Below are 20,803 nucleotides of genomic sequence, written 5' to 3' on the forward strand. Positions count from 1 at the left end.
AAAGTCCTGAGAACGCATTCCTAATTTAATAAATAACATAAATATGTATTTCTTTTACCCAGGCAGAAATCCCAATGACAAGAGAATGGAGCTAAATGCTCCAAGATGATGGGAGTAATGGCTTAGTAATTCCCCAAAACTTTTATTTAACACATCCAGTTTTGGCACTCACTACAACATTCGCACAGGTACAACTAAAGATAAGTTGTACTCTTGAGAATGAAACAGCAACCGTCAAAACTGGTTGCATATAAATAAATTTAGTTGCCTGGAAAATTAACGCTATCATTACTCCCATCATCATGATGATATTACACAAAGTTGAGCCAGCAACGATTGAATCAGTACACAATGCTCCAAGTAACGTACCTTAGATTCTAGGGTTGATCCACTTCCTGATGTAGACATGAGTGATCTTGAGAAAGTTCTTGCATGAAATGGAAACTCATCAGTAAAAAGAGTTACTCCTTCCATGCAAAACTTCTTAGACGTAAATGCAGCAACCTCAAATATTTTTTGCTGTTGCTGAGATGGGTCACTGGGTTCAGGGGGTCCCTCAGTGTCCAGACCAGCTTCATCAAAGTAATCCATGCTGTAAGTAAATTGGATTAGATAAATAAGACAATGTCACACATATCTACATTTTTCTTCCTTTAATTACCTCACTTGTTAACTAGGGATTCACACTAAAGATGGGTTTACGTATCAAAGGGAAAATCTCATCAACACCTATTCAAACTTTATTTTTAATATATCTAACAAAAATTATTTCCAATATACCTTTTTAATTTGCCAGAAAGCAAGGTATGAAATAAATTTTTGATAACCTGTATGCAACAAAAGCTTTAGCTATATAATGAAGGTTATTTTATCAATTCTTGAGTAAATTTTTGTGAAAGGGATATTCATCATGTTGATTACATCGGTCATTGCTAATATGTATATCTATTATATAAAATTCTTGTGTCACAGTTTTTGTTGCCAAACTCCTTCAAAACAGCTTGACCAATTCCTACAAAATTTTGTAGGTATTCAGTAGGTCTGATAATAGGAGGTAAACTATTTTTCACTATTCTGCAAGGCTAATGAGGCCATAAATTATTTCCATAACAAATACATGTAAAGTTCGTTATTACCGACTGCAGAACTTTTTTTCTCCATATTTAAATCAGTGATAACGGTCACATTTAGTTGAAATGTATACTATTGGAAAGAAAAACAAATACACATTCCTATTCTTGCAATCGATTTTCGTTTCCCCATTGATTTACGGTGAATTTTGAAAAATCATTCATAAAAATGCTGAAATTTTAGCGTTTGCGACTTATTGTTCCTTTGATGACCATCAGTATTGTTTGTGCCATTTGACATTTCTTTCTAAGTTTAGCCACAAAATAAATCCTTTGTTATAGTCGTCAAAAAGTTCAAGAACCTTTCTCTCACTCAAAAAAGTTTTAGTGAGTGAAAGTTTAAAAACTTTCACTCACCCAAAATCGTTTCCAGGCATTATTAATACTAAAAAAATCAGTGTGTACAAAATTTTTGGGAATTGTTTTCTAACACTTCCCATCATTCCCTATTCAACAACCACCGATGAGATCAATGCTTGCTTGAAATCATCGCCACTGTGACATAATGTTAAAATGGTGCAGCTGAAAGTAAATATGCATGCTCAAATGCTTCAAGATCCACCCGCCAAAACATTTTCAAAACAACTGTTAGATATCAGTAATGGAAAACTAACTGTAAATGAAAATACCGGATGCATAAAATTGCCAACCGATTTCTGCACAATCATTAATTTGCAAAATTCTCTCATTGACCAGATATTTACTGATATACACACAAAATACTTGAATTATAAGTGGCTGGCAGAAAGAGTAATTTTGGTAGCAATGTGGCCAGCAACGATTTGAATATTAAGATTTGAATTTTAAGATACCACAGTTATTGCCAGGGGACTGAATGTCATACAAATTTATCGATGCAGTTTGTGATACCAAACGAAACTGTAAATTATCCATAAGAGTTTTTGAACTCATTTGATTTGCCAGGCATGCCACCACACCATTCACAGCTGAAGGTTGGATCCAGTTATTTTGCTTAGTAATTTGAACCCATCATGGATGTGCAATGGCATGCGAGTAGTTATTGATGAAAAACGTTGTTGAGGCCAGCATTTAGAATGGCAAGTGCTAAGGAGAAGATGTATTACTATCAAGAAACCCTATTATTCCGACAGATATGCCAATTGAATTCAAACGGGTTCAATTTCTTGCTAGATTAGCATTCACAATGACAACCAATTAGTCTCACGGCCTAACGATGTCTGATTGTGGCTTAGATTTTGGGCACACCGAATTTTTCACATAGACAACTATATGTGGCAGGGGTGCAGCTAGGAATTAAGGCTGGGGGGGTTTAGGTACAACTAACACCAGAGTGTGTGGGGGCATGGAATACCCACAAGGATAAGCGGTAGGAGCGAGATCAATAAACTGCGGAATTTTACGATAATAATGGTTCAAAATGGTGAGTTTTACGGCTTTCTGAGGGATATTTTATTAATCCTTACACTATTCTGTTAGCAATATAAATCCAATTAAGTAAAATGGATTAAACTTATGAATTTTTCAGAGCTCTGGGGGGGGAGGGGGGTTTATCCCCCAAAAGCCCCCCCTTGCCGTGCCACTGATATGTGGCATGTTATCATGTGGGTGAACCATCTAGTTCGTTTGCATCGGCTAAAGATGAACTCACTAAAAATATCGTACACTCCACAATAATTTGTGTTAGAGATACAATTTAAAATTTATTGATTAAGATAATAAAATAACAATGAATTCAAAAAAATGTTTGGTGTTTTGTTATTTTTATAGGTCATCATTGTTCACAGTAAACCATTCCTCTTTCATTCATATGCCACATCCTTGCACACCTACAATAAGTTAGTTATTTTTTTATTTGATTACCAAAATATTCACTAGATATAATTTATGTGGCAGTTTGTAATTGTCGTGACAGAAGGAGAAAACAGGGCAACAGGATGCATCCGTCTTGTTCCAGCGAGCATTTTTGTTTAATTTTTCTTTCTTTGATTTTGCCCATAAATATGAAAAATACCGTATGACCACATGATTTTTAATAGTTGTTTTATCTACGCAGGTAAAATTTCATGAAAAAATGGGACCCTGGAAATGGACCATTCATCAGGCATGTGGTGACTGAGCTTGAAGGTAACACGACTTCACCACTTAAGCAAAGATTTATTCTTCCCTCAGAGGCATAAAGTCATATCCAGAGGCATATCCATTCCCCCAAAAGAGGAGAAAACAATGTAATAAACCCGACATCTAGAATATGAATGCCAATATTAAATGTTGTGCCACACTTTGGCCTTTTGAGTCCTCAGCATGGAGGGCAGCTATAACTGGCGATAAGCTAAGAAATTGCATTGTTTCATTCAAATAAAAATTATCAAGTACTAGATGTAAAAATTAATTTTTATTTTTTTTAAACTTGACAGAAATTTTCCACCAATCAATCTTTTCACCGAGCAGATATTTAAGCAATATTTATGACCAAACCAATGCAAAAATTGGAGTAGTTCTAAAATGCAGAAAATTTTCTTAATCAATGGCCACTTCAATGTGATTCCCTCGGCAGTCAATAATGATTTTCAGCATAAAATGTCTTAGAAAAAACATTTTTTTCGTCAGTTAGCCAGGAGTTTCTCAGTGTAAGGCTATACAACCTCGTTAACTTAATTCAGTTTAAGGTGAGGTATAATAAAATCAGCCACAATTTGCTCCATGACATTGCTAAGTCATATTCTAAAATCAAGGGGTGATTCTATTCCAAATATTATTTAGAAAAACTCTAACTCACTTTTTGATCTTCACTTCCAGAGCTACTCCAGAGTTGCTTTCCTTGGGAACATATTCAACTCGGATAACAGTATCAATGAATTTGACTTTCACTCTACATAAAACTGTAAGAGATTCATAATTTAATAAAAACTGAAGCATAAATACACAGAAAACTTTGAATACAGAAATATATACATTGACATTGTTCGACTTACTTGAGTCAATAGTTTGAGCAAATAATTCCAGACCATCCAGGGGTTGCGCTTGATCGCTATCTTTGCCTTCTTCATTATCCTGTTTTAGGCATTCCTGCGCTAGCTGCATACTTGTGGACATACTGTTCCACATGGACTCAAACATAGAAGCACCTGAAAGCCAATATATCAGGAGGCTATATGAGCTATCATTCAGTACGAAACTGAGGTCAATAACTTCATAGACAGGAGACATTAACAACAGCTCAAACATGTAACAGCAAAATTTCCAAGCTACCCACCACAATCAGCTCTTTTCTTCGGCTGTACCGTGAGAAAGAGTCCAGTAACTTCAACATAGCTAGCATCTTTCAAAACCGAGGACCAAGGTATTGAAACAGATACAACGCTAATATATCCGTCTACGAATTCCACAGGGATATTCTGCTGCTCTCCCAATTCATTCAAAGCCTGGACACAACAAAAACCAAGTAAACTTATAGCATATGAGTTTTCAGCTACGTCGTAGAAACATAAACAACTTCCGCATACCATGATATCCCGTTAAAGAAAGAGTGATGTGTAACTTAACAAAAATGACGAATATAAAAAATACAGAAATAAGTGATACTTACTTGAACATCCAAACTCACATCCCGAACTGTTCCCGTTCCATTGTATAGATCGACAGTCAGCTGATCCAAGGTCAACTTTTCTTCTAAAAATTGTCCAAGGTATCTTTGAAGAAGATACCTACATGCTCGCTTTTTTATACTATCCGACCACGGTATACAATAAGGGATACGCCACGGCATGGTAAAACTTCTCTTCACACATCAAAGAGTGCAAACAAATAGCTAATACTCGAACGCATTAATATGCGTTTCATAGCGTAAATTTCTCACCCTAACCTTCTGCTCGAACCCAACACAAATGCATGAACAGTGACGTCATTTGTTTTCTTTGGTACAAAGAAAAAAACAGAAAAGTAACAGGAAACGACGCTCCCTGCAACGCAACTGCATAGATAAATATTTACATCTGGCCTTGTCGTCCCGACATTTCTTTGGGGCACGAAACAGCTGTGACAAGAAAACAAAACTTGCCCACTTCCCTCACATCCGCATCAGAGGTGTCATCTAGCGACGAATTGTGCTACCCAAACTAGTGTTGTTTGTTGTTGCGGGTTGCAGCGATTGAAATAGATAAGGTATGATGATATGATGACTGTGATATCCTTGTTGATAAATGTTGATTGGTTTCGAAATAATCGATGAAAATATTGCCCTTGTTAGGTAAGTTTTGTGGAAACGACGATGAAAATGGGTTAACTTTTTTTTGCTCTGGTGATAACAATATCATCCATCTTTTTGTATGGCCACGTTCGTGAATGTGAATTATAGCTGCTTTTTAAGTGCACATTTAAGCTTAGGGAGAATTTAAATTCTTGTAGGTGTGATAGCGTAGTGCCAGCCGTGCCAAGATCATGAAAAGTTGCATCTACCTGCGTGACTACTGAGGGATTAGTTTTTCTTTAGGCTGTATTACCGCGAATCATCATCGTATGTTTCAAATCAGGCATTGTTTAGGTGTCTCGGAATTGGACTTAAAGGGAGGAAAGACCCATATTTCTTTCTCCTCCTACCATTCCAATTTTCTTTTTAGAAGGTCTTGAATTTTTAAATCAGTTTTTCCTATATATCCTTGACGAAATGGGCATTCAATTACCAGAGGTTTCTGTAATCGGGACAGCGTGGAGTGAAGAACATCCTCCACCCAGAGAAAGTGAATGCTAAGGTTTTAGGTTTGGGGATAGGAGGGGAGACTCAGCCACATTTGTTTTCACTCCCACCATTTCACCTGAACCACCCCCTAAGGTTACTTACCACTACTCCTCGTTCTACATATCATAATCTTAACGTTAACCTTCTGGAAATTCACTAATTATTTCTACTTAATTTAATAATGGACCATACAGGGTTCAATGCTCTTGCATCATCATCGAGGGAACAAGCTAAATTCCCTATTCCTTTAGTTGCATGTAAGTTATCACATTGCCTCATATTATTTCTTGTATGTCAATCCAAAGAGGTTAATTGGTCACCAATAGAAATTTGGCTTTTGCTATGTAACATGTTGCCACCTTGACAAAATGACTACCACTACTGAGTATTTGTGGCCTAGTGCGACCTATGGCCATTACCATCTCGAAAATTCATAACTGAGAATGCTAAATCACGAAAACCATGTACATATTAGTAATGATGATAATATTGTTTATTTAAGCAGAAAAATTTAACCTGCCGTCAATTATTGCATTCAACTCTGACAATTATTATTTTAAAGTTGTAGTGAGTATAACCTGCCTAGGTAAGATTCAAACTCAGGACCTTTGGTTAAGCAGGCAATGATACTTCTCCACTACTACCCAAGAATGGCATTGATTTTGGAGTACTCAGTGGTGACCTTCTGCAAAGATGATGATACATACCATTCCAAAACCAGCAATCCTTAACCCCATAGCAGAAAAGTATACAATTTTTCGTAATGGTGCATCGTGCACCACTAATTTCCTTGGTAAGGGTAAAACATTATGTAAGCATAAAATTATCCATTTTTGACTCCTCCCCCCATGTAAGCAAATGGTAAGCATTTGCCAAACCTTTCCCTTACGTGCTTGCGTAAGATTTTTGATATTTGTATTTTTTATCATAAAAATAATCATGTTATTACAATCAAGTGCTAATTGCTCTTTGAACTGGTGACTCAGCGGTACTTTTTCATTAGTCCTGATTCAGCCACATTAAATGTCCCCATCTCAACTCTGCCCTCTCTGGATCATTTGCCAAGAAAAAGCATCGAAGATGGCTCTTAACTTACTTGGTTCTCAAGAATCACTTTAAGTCATATGTAAAAGGTTTCTTAAGGCCATTATACATGGTACACGGAATTGTGCAATCTGACGTACGTGCGAAGGCGCAATCAAAATTGCGTCGTGTGAAGCGGTGAATTGCTAGAACACATGCGAGACGGCAAAATAGACCCTGTTCTAATTTCGTTCATGCATTCGTGCAATTCCGCGCCATTTTAGAAATTAATGCAGCTCTAACCGTGCCCGTTATATCAAATTTAAAGGAATGGTAAATAGAGATTTAGTGAAAAAATCCAACAAGGATTATTCTTTAATGTAGTCAAATTGTATTATTGGTTATATAAATGTAAGTCAAGTCAGTGGCGTAACCCCCTCCCCCCCACAGGCAAGAAGGAGTCCGGGAAATTTTTTGAAAAATGGCATGCCTGGAATTACATTTTACATAATTTTGGCTCGTAAAATTTAACTTTAAGCAGATGCAGTTATTATATATCAAAAACACACAATAGCTTTTAAAAACATTTATTTTTCTGAGGCTTAGGGGGGGAACTATTCCCTCATCCCCCCATACTTAAGCCACTGAGTCAAGCAGCACCTATTTGGCACTACCCATTGCTGACCAGCCTTCATGTGATAACAAGTACATATGTGCCTTTGTATCATGCCCAAATTCATTGTAGTAGTGCAAGCAGAGATGCATTGAGGGTGGAGTCTAAGACATTATGAGATTTCGTTTCATATAATGTGGTAACCATGCAGGTGAATCCATTTGGTTTGGGCTAAGGACAGCTTTAAAACTTTGTGCACCACTCCCACTAAATCATCATTCATGGAGCCATTCAGGCAAATATTTTAGAATCAACAAGGGGCCACCTTAGCATTATCATCATCCTGTGGGGTGCAAGACATACAGCTGTGCAGCATGGGAGTGGGGAAGATGTATGTCACTCTGAGGAAGACCAACCTTGTGTCCTTGAAGGGTTTTTTGTAATTTCCTCGTTAGGTCCGCATTCACATGCAAAACTTACCCAAAAATCGTCAGAAAAACCCTTTTCAGAGTCAGGATTGACACTTCCACATTCACCACCTAACCTCTCCTTGATGAAGAGTCTTAGAAAGGTTTAAGGTTGTCAATTCTTTTGAAGTTGCCCTGATATGAACACAATGAATAATGGTTTTCACTTCCCCCCTTTTATCCAGGCCTATCCTCTGCAATACATTAACTGATTATCACTCACTCTCTAAATTGGGTTGGATAGGTGAGGTTAAAGCACACTCCAGACTTGGCCACAGGCATATTAATATCACACATTCAGGGTTGGGGGCCAGTTCTTTTCCCTGGGGCATCTCAATCTTAAAGGGTTTTTTAAGGGGTGTCTAAATGCCTCGATAAGGATTTGAACCCAGGGTCCTTCAGTCAACATCCAAGCACTCTACCCCTGGGCTACCCTGCTCAACAATATTGAGGGACTAAAATCTCGGCTGATTATGCCTCCCCCTCATCCTTCTCGAAGACCTCTTTCACTCAAAATACCAAAACTAGATTTTGTACATCTTGCTACAAATGTAATGGAACATGTTTTTATGCCTTAATAATTAATACTCCTGAGCTTAAAAAATCACTGTCATAATTTTTCAAAGTAGCAGAATCATAGCTAATATTTATGTCGGTGGTACCCAGAAGAGCTGAGATATCAAACAGTGACCAAGGTTTGCATCAGCACACTATGTATATTTCATTAGGTTATATCATATCATTTTACATTTTTATGAGGTTTCCTTTTCATATTCCTCTTGTGTTTGCAGCGTGAAAAAGTTTGATCCTCAAGCCAATAATGGACAAAATTTCAGTACTTAAAATAAAAATTTATTTGGGTGATGACTTTCACCACACAATACATAAGAAATTCATGTAGTATACAAGTTATAAAGCAATTTAATACATATTTATTAAAGTTGCCTCAAAATTCCCTATCCTACCTCATGGTGTTATTATAACTGATGATAACGAAGTTTGCAGAAAGCTTGGCATGCAAATCATGGGTGTGTAACACTTGCTGTATAATTTGTGTTAACTAAAGCCATGGTGATTCAGATCACTCAAGACTGATTAACCAACAAATTGATGACTATGCACCATATTTCATTCAAGACTTAAAGGTAATATTGTCACAAAATAGAGGAAAATCAATCATAATTGGGTCAAAAGTACAGGTTTATTCAAGTCTTTTAAGGACTAAGTGTCACAATCGTGAATGATTTTTGACTTATCTTTCATGACTTCTACATTTTACTCTGCTAGAATATGGGCCTTATTTTTTCATGAGAAATTGTCTCTCTCTAGCAATAAGAAGAGATAAGGAACTGCATTAACACTCTCGCTGACACTTATTACGGCTTTAATGTTGTTACCTGAGGAGCAGATGTGGTTACATCACGTCTGAAAAAAAAGAAAAAGTTTAAAAAAATGATTATATATCGGTATGTAATAAGAAATTGAGCATGCAAATGTCAGAAAAGTTGGTAGTTTCACAGCAGCGATTTTTTAGTCTATACCATAAAGTCAGAATTTCACAATCCTTACTGATTATAAGAGCATCACTCATAAGAAGACTGTTTCCTAACTTATGAATGTGTATTTTGTGGGGCAAAAATTTGATATTACAGTTTTGAGAAAAATAATATTTACATAGCCAGTATTTTCATCTTATTAAACAGTTTGAACCTTTACAGAGTTAACTGCAAGTGGGTTGTCCATTTAAGGTAAATGATTTTTTCCTCTGAAGAACTGTTGCACGTGACTGGTGGGTGACTCCTAAGAGGTACACTGCTGGCTTTTCTGTTGCTTTTTCATTGAATAATGTCATGAGGAATGCCCAAGATTCCAAAATTCTAAACAAAGATATCTTAAGCCTTGAAACTGCAAATCTATGAGTGTAAACGCCTCGAGGCTTTGTTTGTCTGGCAGTGTAAGCAATATTATCCCCTAAAGCCAACAAAATTCCACTGATGAAAATGATGGTAGAGAGCACATGGCACAAATTCAAGGTACCTGGGTTCATATCATAGTCAAGGCAAACAATTTTTCCCCAGTGGAACTTTCACGCAAGTTTCAAACCCATTTAAAAATCCCAATGGTCAAAATTTTTAATTTTCAGAATGTAGTGAATAAGATTGTGTGTGACCTGCGGAAAGGAGTTCCCCATCCTCCACCATTCCAGGAATGCATGGTTTTCATTCAATTGGCTTATTAAGCAGCAAATTATAACTTAATGAAGAAGTGTAGGGTCTGGGGGTGCAACTCCTCCCCCCTGAGATGTTTCAAATATTTTTTCTTAAGTGATCCTCCTTCAAACGCATCTCCTCAATGATGCACTCTCCCTTAAACCCCCACAAAAATTTCTGTCTACAGACTGAACACATTCTCTTCCATGGATGGAAGGCCAATGGAGAAGGGTTAACTGGTACAAATACCTAAATTTATAAGGGATGCTGTCTTAAGTGAACCATTCACTCAAATGAACCACTGCTCCAAATGAGCCCCCTTACCAAAATTTTCTCGCTGCCACCTCTTGCACTTGTGATTAATTTTCTGACAACAAATTCTGACCTTAGAGGGAGATCATTTATTCAAGATCATCATAAGATTAAACATTAATTAAAATATCCATTAATTATAATAATAAAAATCAGTGAGACCTACTTTGGCTTTGATGAGGTTGGATTTTGAGGAGATGGATTTTTCTGTTGTGTTGAAGGTCCTGGAGTTGGAGCAGCGCGCCTATGAATCATAAAGAGTGGAGTTAGTACTTTTAAAGTTATTATAAATCCATGCGATTGCATCTATCCTTTTTTAAATCAAGTAAATTTATTGAAATATAGAGTGAAACTAAAACTCATTGTCATAGTTATGTTACTCGAAGTCCTAAAATAATTGCTCTAAATATTTGACATTCAACAAAAAAGAAATGTACCTGGTTTTTGGTTTCCCTGCATTAGTTTTGTCTTGAGTCGTCTGAGAAGTTGGCTTTGTTGAGGTAGATGTGTCCCTCCTGCAAAAATAACACAATCATTATCTGATTTGCAAAGATTACATTGCGAGTATGAATAGGTCTTGAATACAGACAGATGCTTTTTTGGCAAAGTTTAACATCATGCAACAGAGAGACTGAGTCTTAAAGTTAGTGCTGCTTCGGATTTATTGGGTTTGAAAGAATGTTCAGGTGGAAATTGAGTTAAAATAGGACATATGTGTTCTCTTCATTTCATCCTTGATAATGGAGGAAGAGTTTGACTGAGAACAGCTGCAAGTATCAAACATGTAGAATCAATAGCAGATTCTAAGAATCTATCCTGAATAAATGTTGTAGGAACATTTCATTTTATTCTGCAAATCCTTAATTATTGGTACATTTTTAGCCTATAGTCCAGAGAGTGTATTCGTGAAACCTCACATGGATATTAATGTCTCTGTCCAAAAAATTTCAACTGTCTTGCTACTATAAAGATATCCCTCTCAGATTATTCTTGTTTGAATGAAATATTTAATTCAGAAGATATTTTTTGGGTCTTTTATTTCATGTCTACATTGATGTTTCTACCACTAGTTTTGCCTTTAACACATTCAACCCACAACATTTTAATGCTCAAAGCCAAGAAAAATGAAGACTATAATTTTGCCATTAATTATCAACACGAGTGCATATCATTTGCATTCTGGCAGCCCATTGAACATGCATTCACATCTTTTGGGTTGAATGTTATAAGAGACTAACATAATGGATGATTTCTTACTTAGTTTTTGGCTTGGGAGGAGTGGCAGCAGTTGAATCTTGCCTGGAAGTTAATGTGAGATATATTACTCAATTCATCCAAGTATAGTTGTCATACAATTATAAAAGAGCTACAATAAGCGTATTGTCAATGAAATGTAAATATTGTGACACTGGTGGAGAACTAACTTTATAAAGTGGTGAAATCCCGCTATTCATTTTGAAATACCAGGTATGTATTTCATGATCTTTCGTTTGGCTACTTTATGTAATTTACATCAGTTTTACAAATTTACTAAATAATGATTTGTGATTTACTTCCGCATCTTTGCAAAAAAATGTACAAGACAACACCACATGAAAAATATGGCATTGAATAATTATAGGTAGTAATGTTTTAAAAAAAATAGATTATATCTCCTCTCTGATTATATGCAACAAATGATACGTTGGTTGAACTAAATGTTATAAAGAGCGACTTCTAAGGGGAACCTTAAAAATATTAACTACAAACTAACATTGCAGCCATTTGTTGTAAACCTCAAGGTTTGAATTACACTTGCTAATGAATTTCATCAGATTTATTGAATGGAACTATGCAACATATATGTAATCATTCATATGATCATTGCTTTCTAGATTCGCCATCCAAGTGAATAATATTTCCTATAACTTGCTCGCAGGTTTGATTTTAGGAATATTTTCTTTAATTTTCTAGTTCAACTTACTTCACTCCAGTCTTGTGAGTTGTTTGGCTTGAAGGCTTAGATCCTGGGGCAGCAGTGGTAGTATCTCGCCTTTAAAAGTAAAAACAAAGAAAACATTCACTTTCTGGGCCGTTAAATAATTCAGTTGTTAGCAAAATTCAATTCAAGGAAATGACTGAGAAAATGAGTCACATGACTATGTAGCTTATTTTCAAATCTAAAGAAGCAAAAAAGCAAAGAGCGCTCTAAAACATGAACTTGCTCTGATGTTAGGTGTATGTAGTTATTTAGGAATGGGCACCTCAAGCCCATTTTGAAATTAGAGCATTTGTATTGCGTTGTGAACATGATGCTTCAGCATTTACAGATGCTACATTGTCCCGTACGCATAAACTTCACGCAACAGGATTGGTGAGAATGCACATGTTTTTCGAGGTATATATCCTGAAATTCTGGATTTCACAATGTGTCTGTGACCACATGGAAGCCTGAGAGAATTTTCTTCAATAATTCATCAAGACAAAATTGAATCTCAAGGGCTCCTGACCATATAAGTTTTCTTCAGACCTTAAATTGAAGTTATGAGAATTTTTTAAACCATGAACAGTTACCAATCTGCGTACCTGACTTTGCCTGGAGTGGGTTTCAGGAGGTCAGATCCACTGCTCAAAGGTGATTTACCAGGAACAGGAGTTGGAGCCTGAGCTTCTCTCCTTAAAGGGGATAGTAGAAAGGATAGAGGGTTTAAAAATCTAAATATGAAACAATACCTTCGCATAATGTGAATTGATTAGCATGCAACTCACTTGTGGAGCTAAGGTGCCAGAAGATTGATTGTTTGATAGTGTGAAATATTCCACTTCTGCTTCGTGAATGGCAGGGAAATTGACATTACTAGGCATGGGGAAAAATTTCCATGGTAAGAGAATCAAACTAAGGTCTTTAGGCTTTCTAGACCACTGAACAGGCCGTTAAACTATCCAAGATCCATGATTCCCATGCCAAACCTTTTTTAGTTGCCAAAGGATAAAATAATGTTCTGTGCAGTGGCCCAGAAAGTCAATGGTCCATGGCTTTATTCTAGGTAGGAATTACTTTTTCAATTACTAAATGACATTATTTAATAACCATCAAATTTATTACGTCACAAGGATGTATCAAAATATTTATGCCCAATTGAATGACCTAAAAAAGGAATAAAATGACCAACCAGTGTCCTAAAAACCATAAGTCCCCTATTGAAATCAATTGGGTATGATCACGTATAAGACACTCACTTGTTTTTTGAGGTCACATCAGATCCGCTCTTAAGAGGAGAAGAGTAAGTTGGAGTTGGTGTGCTTGGAGCCTGAGCTTCTCTCCTGAAAATACATACATTCATATATAATCAGTGTTTCTCTCTTATACTTTCCAAATGCATGATGCTAAACACAATGCTTTCCAAAGTTTATTTGACAAGCAAAAATTTTGCCTCATTATTTTAACATGTGAGCAATTGAATTGAGAATATGTTAGAAATTTTCTGAAAACGGCAAACATTTTCTTAATTGACAGCTTAAAATATAAACATTAGAGAAGAAAGAACATAAAAAAATGTGTAAATAACAGTTGATAGATAAAGCATTCTTCAAAAATTAGCCGGATTAGCTCTTTGGATGCAATTTGGAATTCAAAGTAATGTTCTAAAAATTTTAACCATAATACATTTTGAAAGTTCCTCCCACCAAAGCTTACTTTTTCAACTCCTATAGCAAAAATGAATGACTTGAATTGAAAAGTTAGTGATTTGTACCTTAAATTTACTATACTTATGGGTCTTGTCATGCTTTTTTAACAAGAAAAAATATTCATTTTTATTTCCTAAAGCCTATGGAAATTGATTGAAAAAGTGGAATTTGCAACTTTTGGTGAAAATATCCATCAAATATTACACTATTTTGAAAATAATTAGGTATCTCATCAACTGACCAAAATATCTGAAAGTAATTCAACATTGCAGCAAAAATTAATGATTTCTCTATCTTAAATGAGGTTAGGGGTGGCAAACGTGAAGTAAAATGCTTAGCTTGAATAAAAGGTGATTGGAATCTTATAATTATATGTAGTTACTTACTTGGGCTTTGAGGGCGTTGGATTCAGAACATCAGATCCACTCTTCTGAGGAGCTGACCAGGATGGTGCAGATGTTGCTGCAGGAGCCTGGGCTTCTCGCCTGCAAATTCAATTCAAAACACCAATTAATGCCAAGTTTTTTAATAAGAGCAGGATGGCTCATCTGATACTAAAGTATCATACAAGATATATAGATATTCATGAGCTGAATGAAAACCTCTGGTACCTACCTATCATCCCTAAAATTTTACTATTGGTTTCAACATCTCAAAACCAATCAGAACATTTAAATACACAACAGGGGAAATTCACATTAATCACTAATGGAAAGAAATTTCAATGGGACCATAATTGAACCACAGACCTTTGGATTATTGCTTTCGCTCAGACCACCACTATGTCAACAAGGTTCCCATGGCATTTTACCAGATTTCAGGGAGCTAGTTGTTTGAACCTGTGCATCAAAGATGACAACACAATGGTGAGTGGGCATCAAAAGAAGCCAATGCCAATGGTGAACCTCACTTCAGTACTTACACGGGGCTTATGCATTTCAATCCTGCCGCATTAATGACATTGAAATATACATTAATTCGTATGCAAAAAGAAAACTAATTGAACCATGGGCATTTGTCTTTCTGCAGGGTTTATAGGCCTGTTTACACGATACATTAACACGTACGAGTTAATGTACGTTTGCGTGAATGATTTTTGTGGAACGGAACATGTACGAATGCATGAACCAAATTAGAACAGGTTCTATTTTCTGTGCATGCATTCGCACAAGTTGGGTGGTTACACGGTGCATTTTGGCGTTCATTCTCGCGTTCATACATTTAGACATTAACCCGTACGAGTTAATATACCGTGTAAACAGGCCTTAATAAACTATGGGAAAATTATGAGGAGTTTTCATTTAATCAGAATTACTCCACCATCTCTATTTATGATTGTACCATTATTACTTCAATTTAACAAGAAATATAAGCTTTTGCCATAAACAGTGTATTTACAACTTCTTTTTCAGGCTTAGTAACATATTTTTATCTTAATGGACTTATTTTTTAAAGCTGTCCAACAAACTGAATTAGGTAATCACTATTATGTTTTAATTATCAACACTGACATGAGGTTTACTATTAAAGGCTTGAATTTTGTATTTATTGACCCCCTATTAATGGATCAAAATTATCCCTGATATAATAGAAACAGTACATTTTACCTTAAAATTATTAACACGCACCATATCCAAACAAAATCTTAAGAAGCTTTTCACTTTTTTCCTATGTTCTAAAAAAATATAAAAAATATACTGGTGGGAAAGAATCCATATTTTGCAAATTAGATTTTGGGTTTTTCCAAAACTTAATATTTTTGACATTTTCTTACTTGGATTTTTCTTGAGTATGTGGAATAACATCTGAGCCTGCTTTTACAGGAGATGGAGATGCAGTTGTCGAACCTTGTGTTTCACGCCTGGAAATGAATAGAGAAAAATAATTTTGTGGAACAAGGAAAATATTAATACAAGCTTTGATGATTTGAATGGTAAAATATCTCCTTGATTGAACTAGCAATTATAAAGGGAAAAAATAGTTCTATTGCATCTATTAAATGAAAGCAGAAGAAAATAATTGATAAGAGTAATTAAAAAAAAATCATGACAAATAATTCATTTTAATGGTGACCATGTTTCTCCTGGACATTATGTGAGTAAATTCAGTCAATTTATACAAAATTATTATCATTAATTGATTACAAGTAAAAGCTTCCTGATAAATTTATGCTGATCAGAGATGAAATAGGTCAATCTTCATGAATCTTGAAATCATTCCTATAGTTAGGTGCACTTGCAGTGGAAACTGAAGAAATGCAGCTACAGCCAATGACAAAGCACTTCCTACACAGGGGTACTTAACAAGTGATTTACTTTTCAAAACTTTTCCACATGCATTACTTGCTCATTGCACAACCCAGCTTAACAATAATATGATATAATTGTACCATTTAAAATGGAATTTTTCAGTATTTTTGAACTAGTCTAATTCATTCAATGGTTCATATTAGTGATAATGAATTAATAACTCACACAAACTTCTCATTATAAGTCAGAGGAGGTCAGAAATCTACTTGTTCAAGCTCATTATCTGGGTCTTGCATCACAATATCATTCAGCTATTTGGTATGATGTGCAGTCACTAGACCTAAAGTTTCTATCACTTAGATGATGAACTTACTTATTTTTCTTTGATGGAGTAGTAGGAGTTGGCTTGGCTGCAGGTTTTGGACTTGTAGTGTCACGCCTAGAGTAAAGAAATGTAGGGATGAACAATTTCAATTTTCAAGTCCATAAATTAAAGGTTAATTAATTACATCTATGTTGAAAATTGAGAAACCATAGATGATCAAAAATTACTTTGTCTGCACAGCCACAATCTATTCAGTTTTATTTCACCTTTTTTAGGTTACAAAACAATTATTCAAATCATATAAAATATCACTCAGAAAGGTAAGTAATATTTGATTCACAGACTTCAAGGTAAGGTTCAGTTTAGGTTACTTGGCTCAGGGGCACAGCTAGGAATTAAGTCTGGGGGGTTTAGATGCAACTAATACTGGAGTGTGTGGGGGTATGGAATACCCACCAGGATAAGCAGTAGGGGCGAGATTAAAAAATTTCGGAATTTTAAGATAAATGGTTCAAAAAGGTGAGTTTTAAGGCTTTCTGAGGGATAATTTATTAAACCTTACACTATTCTATTAGTAATATCAATCCAATAAAGTAAAATGGATTAAACTTAAAAATTTCTCTTAGCTCTGGGGGGAGGGGATATCATCCCCCAAAACCCCCCCTTGCTGCACCACTGACTTGGTTAACATAGTTGAAGCAGCAATTTAAGATTTTTATGAAATAAACTCATGTGTTCATGAAAGTTGAGTTTTATCCATTGTAATTACCTTGATTTAGGTGCTGTGGTTGAGGTCGCTGTAGTGATAGGTGCATTTAATCTGTAAATGCAAGAAAATGTTGATAGTGAATTATAATATGACTTTCAAAGGAGGTGAATGTTTCCACTAATGATCCTTAGATACTGTAGTCTACCATAAGAAATTATTTTAACACCTTATCACACCTTCCCAAAATTTTGGAGCAAATAATAACATTTTTACAGCTGAGAATTGTTCAATAGAGATTAACAAAATTCAAAATGTAGATTAAAAATGCATGGAAATCTCATCTGCTCTATTTATTACTCATATTTTCTTGGTACTTTCTAGTATGAATTTGTGTAACTTCAATTCATTGAGGACCAAACAAGTAACACATATGACTCTGATGAAGCCTACAACATCAAATGGGAAACGTTAATTATTAATTCAAAATGAATAGAGATTACCAAATCGTCAATAGAAATTCAAATGCCTGCAAAAGCAACAACCAGTTGCAGAAATAATTAAGGTAACAACTAACAACCAAAACAGTTAAAATCGGTGGCACCGAGGATGCAGCCTATCTCTGAGGGTTGGTTCTGCATGCAAACAACACTCCCCAAAAATGGGGGATTTTCATGACTTTATGATATTATTATATTGTATAGATAGCTTCCATAATTTCATTTGAATTAAAAAAAATGCTACGGGGCCTTAAGTTTTGTGGAAGAGGAATCTCTTGAAAATCATTTTCCATAAAAGGTGATTGTCATTTTTCTCATCGCTTTAGCAGGGAGAAACAAGGGACAGATCGTCAGGAGCCATATCAAAAATGGGTGAAATGATATCACAGGCAAATAGGAAATGAATTTCTATTTCTGAAAGTTAAACTGTGGGGCATTATTTTTTCATGACAACCCCATTCCTGGAGCACTGGGTCCAAAACCTGTCCCCAAGGACTTAGTAACCCTGGCACTGCTTCTTATCAACAGTCCCTGTAATAAGTGTTGGAGCCTTAAAGGGTTCAGGTCCCCTAAGATCAGAGAGAGCGCGGCAAAAGATGTCCACATCATGCGAGAGATTTTTTTGACAGAGTAATAATTTTAGATGATTCTACGGTCAATGAAAGTGAACTTTTAAAGGAATAAATTATCGTTGATTATCTCTCATTACCAAGTCTTCGAGTTCTCAAAAATAAAAAAAAACATGACAGGAAGTGTTCAAGCCTAAAAAATAATGCTACAAAATTTTCATAATAATTTTTCAGTCTCATTCTAAAATAACTATTTTCGTTAAATTTGACGATATAAAAATGAATATGCAATTTAAAATTGTTTGCTATCCCTCTTAAATATTTTATAGGATCCGCCATTTTCAAAAATCGAACCAAAATTCGTTAAATAAGGAATGATTTTTTTAAATCCATTACCAATACGGTTCCCATAACTATGAAATACATCCACAATTTTATTTTGAGAAAGGATATTCGATCCAGTTATTAAAACCTCAAAATTTTAGGTTATCTACGAAATACGGCAATACTTACGATGACGTTGAGTCCCCGGGCTTCGCAGTCGCGGCTTTTTTGTCGTCCGCATCCCCGATTGGCACGGTGCCCACGGTAACGAACGCGACCGCCAGCAACACACTCAGCACCTGGAGGAACGTAGAATAATTTAACTTTCGTCCATACCCGAAATATCCACGTTATTAGATAATTTTTCAGCTCGTTCACTATAATCCAACACCGAAATGGGTCTGTTTCAAAACATACTTCGTATACTCGGATTTTCCTGCGTTGGCTCATGAATAACCAACGCTGGAAAATTCCGAAAAAAAACGAAGCACACTATAATCACCGCGGCAACCTCCGTAGCACCGTAACCTATTACTCACCGTCAGGACTTTAGGGTTCATATTGAAAATGTTGGCTTATTCCAGGGGACTGGTACGTCTTCAGCGAATGCGAATCCAAAAGCGAGTGACTGACTTATCGGGCCGCGGCGTGGATTTATATACATCCCGCCGCGATCACGCACATATTCGTGACGTTTTCGGATGGCGGTGCAAGGCACGGAAATCGATGAGTCAATATGAACTACCCCCACCAACTGCCTTCGCTGCCCATCTTCTTCGGGCGGGCGTGATCGAACCGCTAAGTGGCAAAACGTCAAAAGATGTTTTTCTTCCTTGGCCATCCTACCTCCCCCCCAGAGTGACGCATTGGTCACTAAGTAGCCGAGTCGCTAAAAGAAATCCTCATCATCTCAGGGTCGAAATCGGAACAAGTTCGCATCGCTTCTTCAGACATTGGCGATTTGTGACTCATTCTCTCCTTACCCCACCCCTTTGCGAGATTCACGATTCGCGATGTGAACAACCGAACGTGAACGGGGGCAATGAAGGTAATGCGCACTAATCGTTTATCCGCGGGATTCCGTTCCGGTTTTTTTTAATGAATGGAGGTGTTTCGAACTTCGCAGTATTGAGTGGAAGCACTACTAGAACGCGATGTACTTTGCAGCGTTTAAGAGGCACGGAGTTTAAAAACTACGACCACGATGAAGCCGGACAGCTATTTCGGTGTACTACTTTTTGAAAGAATTCCCACTTGAAATATTTCCCCTAGTGACCATTTCGGGTGCCGTGGTGCTTGAGATTAGCTCATCAGCGTTACTCGAATAGAATATTCTTTCATTTTATGTGGAGAAACTACGCTGCAGAGCCTCCGCGAAATGAAGTACGCAAGTACCTAATTGCTTCGGCGCGAAAACACGAAATTTTCACAAATATTCAAATTTTTAATATGCCTCTGATGTTCAAAAGGCAAATTTTGTCTAAAGGCAAAGATTTTGACGCTGGGATCCGTATTCTAGCCACACCTATTTCTTTTTAATGCGTTTAGCGGTGCCGAATTTGTGCGAAGTGGAAGCTCTCTGTTTCTTATTGAATACTGCGGCAAAAAAAGAAAAATTCGTCAAGTGAAAATGAAATGAGAGGTTCAGACTCCGTCCCTCAATATTTTTATCTTTATTCTAAGACTGAAAAAAGGAAGAATGGTATAAACCTTCAAAGTACCGCATAAAGAAGAGAGAGGATAGGGAAACTGAAGAGGTACAAGCTAAGGACAAGTGTGAAACGGGAAATGCATGAGTGGCGAACAAATGGAGAAATAAGGAAGCGAGAAAACTCCAATAATGATGGTCTACTAGAAAGATAAGCAAATTATAAATGAAATACCAAGAGAGCGGATGAAAATCGATAGAGCGAAATCGATTCCGACGACACAAAAAGTTCTGGAAAGAAGGATAGTCGCGCTGAATGCAAGGTAAACATTGTGCAGGTA

At 36.2% G+C, this 20,803-nt stretch overlaps 2 protein-coding genes across 4 annotated transcripts in view; both read right to left on the reverse strand.

Annotated features, from left to right (window-relative positions):
* Positions 1-5,223, reverse strand: part of LOC124167906 (autophagy-related protein 2 homolog B) — a 54,074-nt gene extending 48,851 nt beyond the window's left edge. For both annotated transcript variants that reach the window (XM_046545974.1, XM_046545973.1), the window contains exons 1-5: positions 4,699-5,223; positions 4,366-4,534; positions 4,085-4,237; positions 3,889-3,991; positions 370-592 (exon numbers count right to left, since the gene is read on the reverse strand). In XM_046545974.1, the coding sequence (XP_046401930.1) occupies positions 370-592; positions 3,889-3,991; positions 4,085-4,237; positions 4,366-4,534; positions 4,699-4,878 (828 nt within the window). In that variant the 5' untranslated portion in view covers positions 4,879-5,223. The remainder of the gene's footprint in view (positions 1-369; positions 593-3,888; positions 3,992-4,084; positions 4,238-4,365; positions 4,535-4,698) is intronic.
* Positions 5,224-9,131: 3,908 nt separating this feature from the next.
* LOC124168147 (flocculation protein FLO11-like) lies at positions 9,132-19,462 on the reverse strand. 2 transcript variants are annotated; one of them, XM_046546268.1, is made up of 13 exons: positions 19,354-19,462; positions 19,004-19,113; positions 17,485-17,535; positions 16,764-16,829; positions 15,916-16,002; positions 14,528-14,626; positions 13,692-13,775; positions 13,038-13,127; positions 12,436-12,504; positions 11,730-11,771; positions 10,910-10,987; positions 10,639-10,716; positions 9,132-9,375 (listed from the first exon to the last, which is right to left on the reverse strand). In XM_046546268.1, the coding sequence occupies exons 1-13, from the start codon at positions 19,372-19,374 to the stop codon at positions 9,327-9,329; spliced, it is 924 nt and encodes a 307-aa protein (XP_046402224.1). In that variant the 5' UTR covers positions 19,375-19,462; the 3' UTR covers positions 9,132-9,326. The 2 variants fall into 2 exon arrangements, with proteins under 2 accessions (XP_046402224.1, XP_046402225.1); XM_046546269.1 differs by lacking the exon at positions 11,730-11,771.
* Between the last annotated feature and the right edge of the window lie 1,341 nt (positions 19,463-20,803).

The sequence above is a fragment of the Ischnura elegans genome, chromosome 11 (genome assembly GCF_921293095.1).
Source record: "Ischnura elegans chromosome 11, ioIscEleg1.1, whole genome shotgun sequence".
NCBI lineage: Eukaryota > Metazoa > Arthropoda > Insecta > Odonata > Coenagrionidae > Ischnura > Ischnura elegans.

What these genes read in the sequence shown, in the direction of transcription:
- LOC124168147 (XM_046546268.1), bottom strand. Translation starts at nt 19,374, where the DNA reads ATGAACCCTAAAGTCCTGACG. An exon ending in ACCACAGCACCTAAATCAAG is followed by an intron (nt 16,830 to 17,484) that starts GTAATTACAATG and finishes TCTTTACTCTAG; the next exon opens with GCGTGACACTACAAGTCCAA. An exon ending in CCAACCTCATCAAAGCCAAA is followed by an intron (nt 9,376 to 10,638) that starts GTAGGTCTCACT and finishes CTTTTTTTTCAG; the next exon opens with ACGTGATGTAACCACATCTG.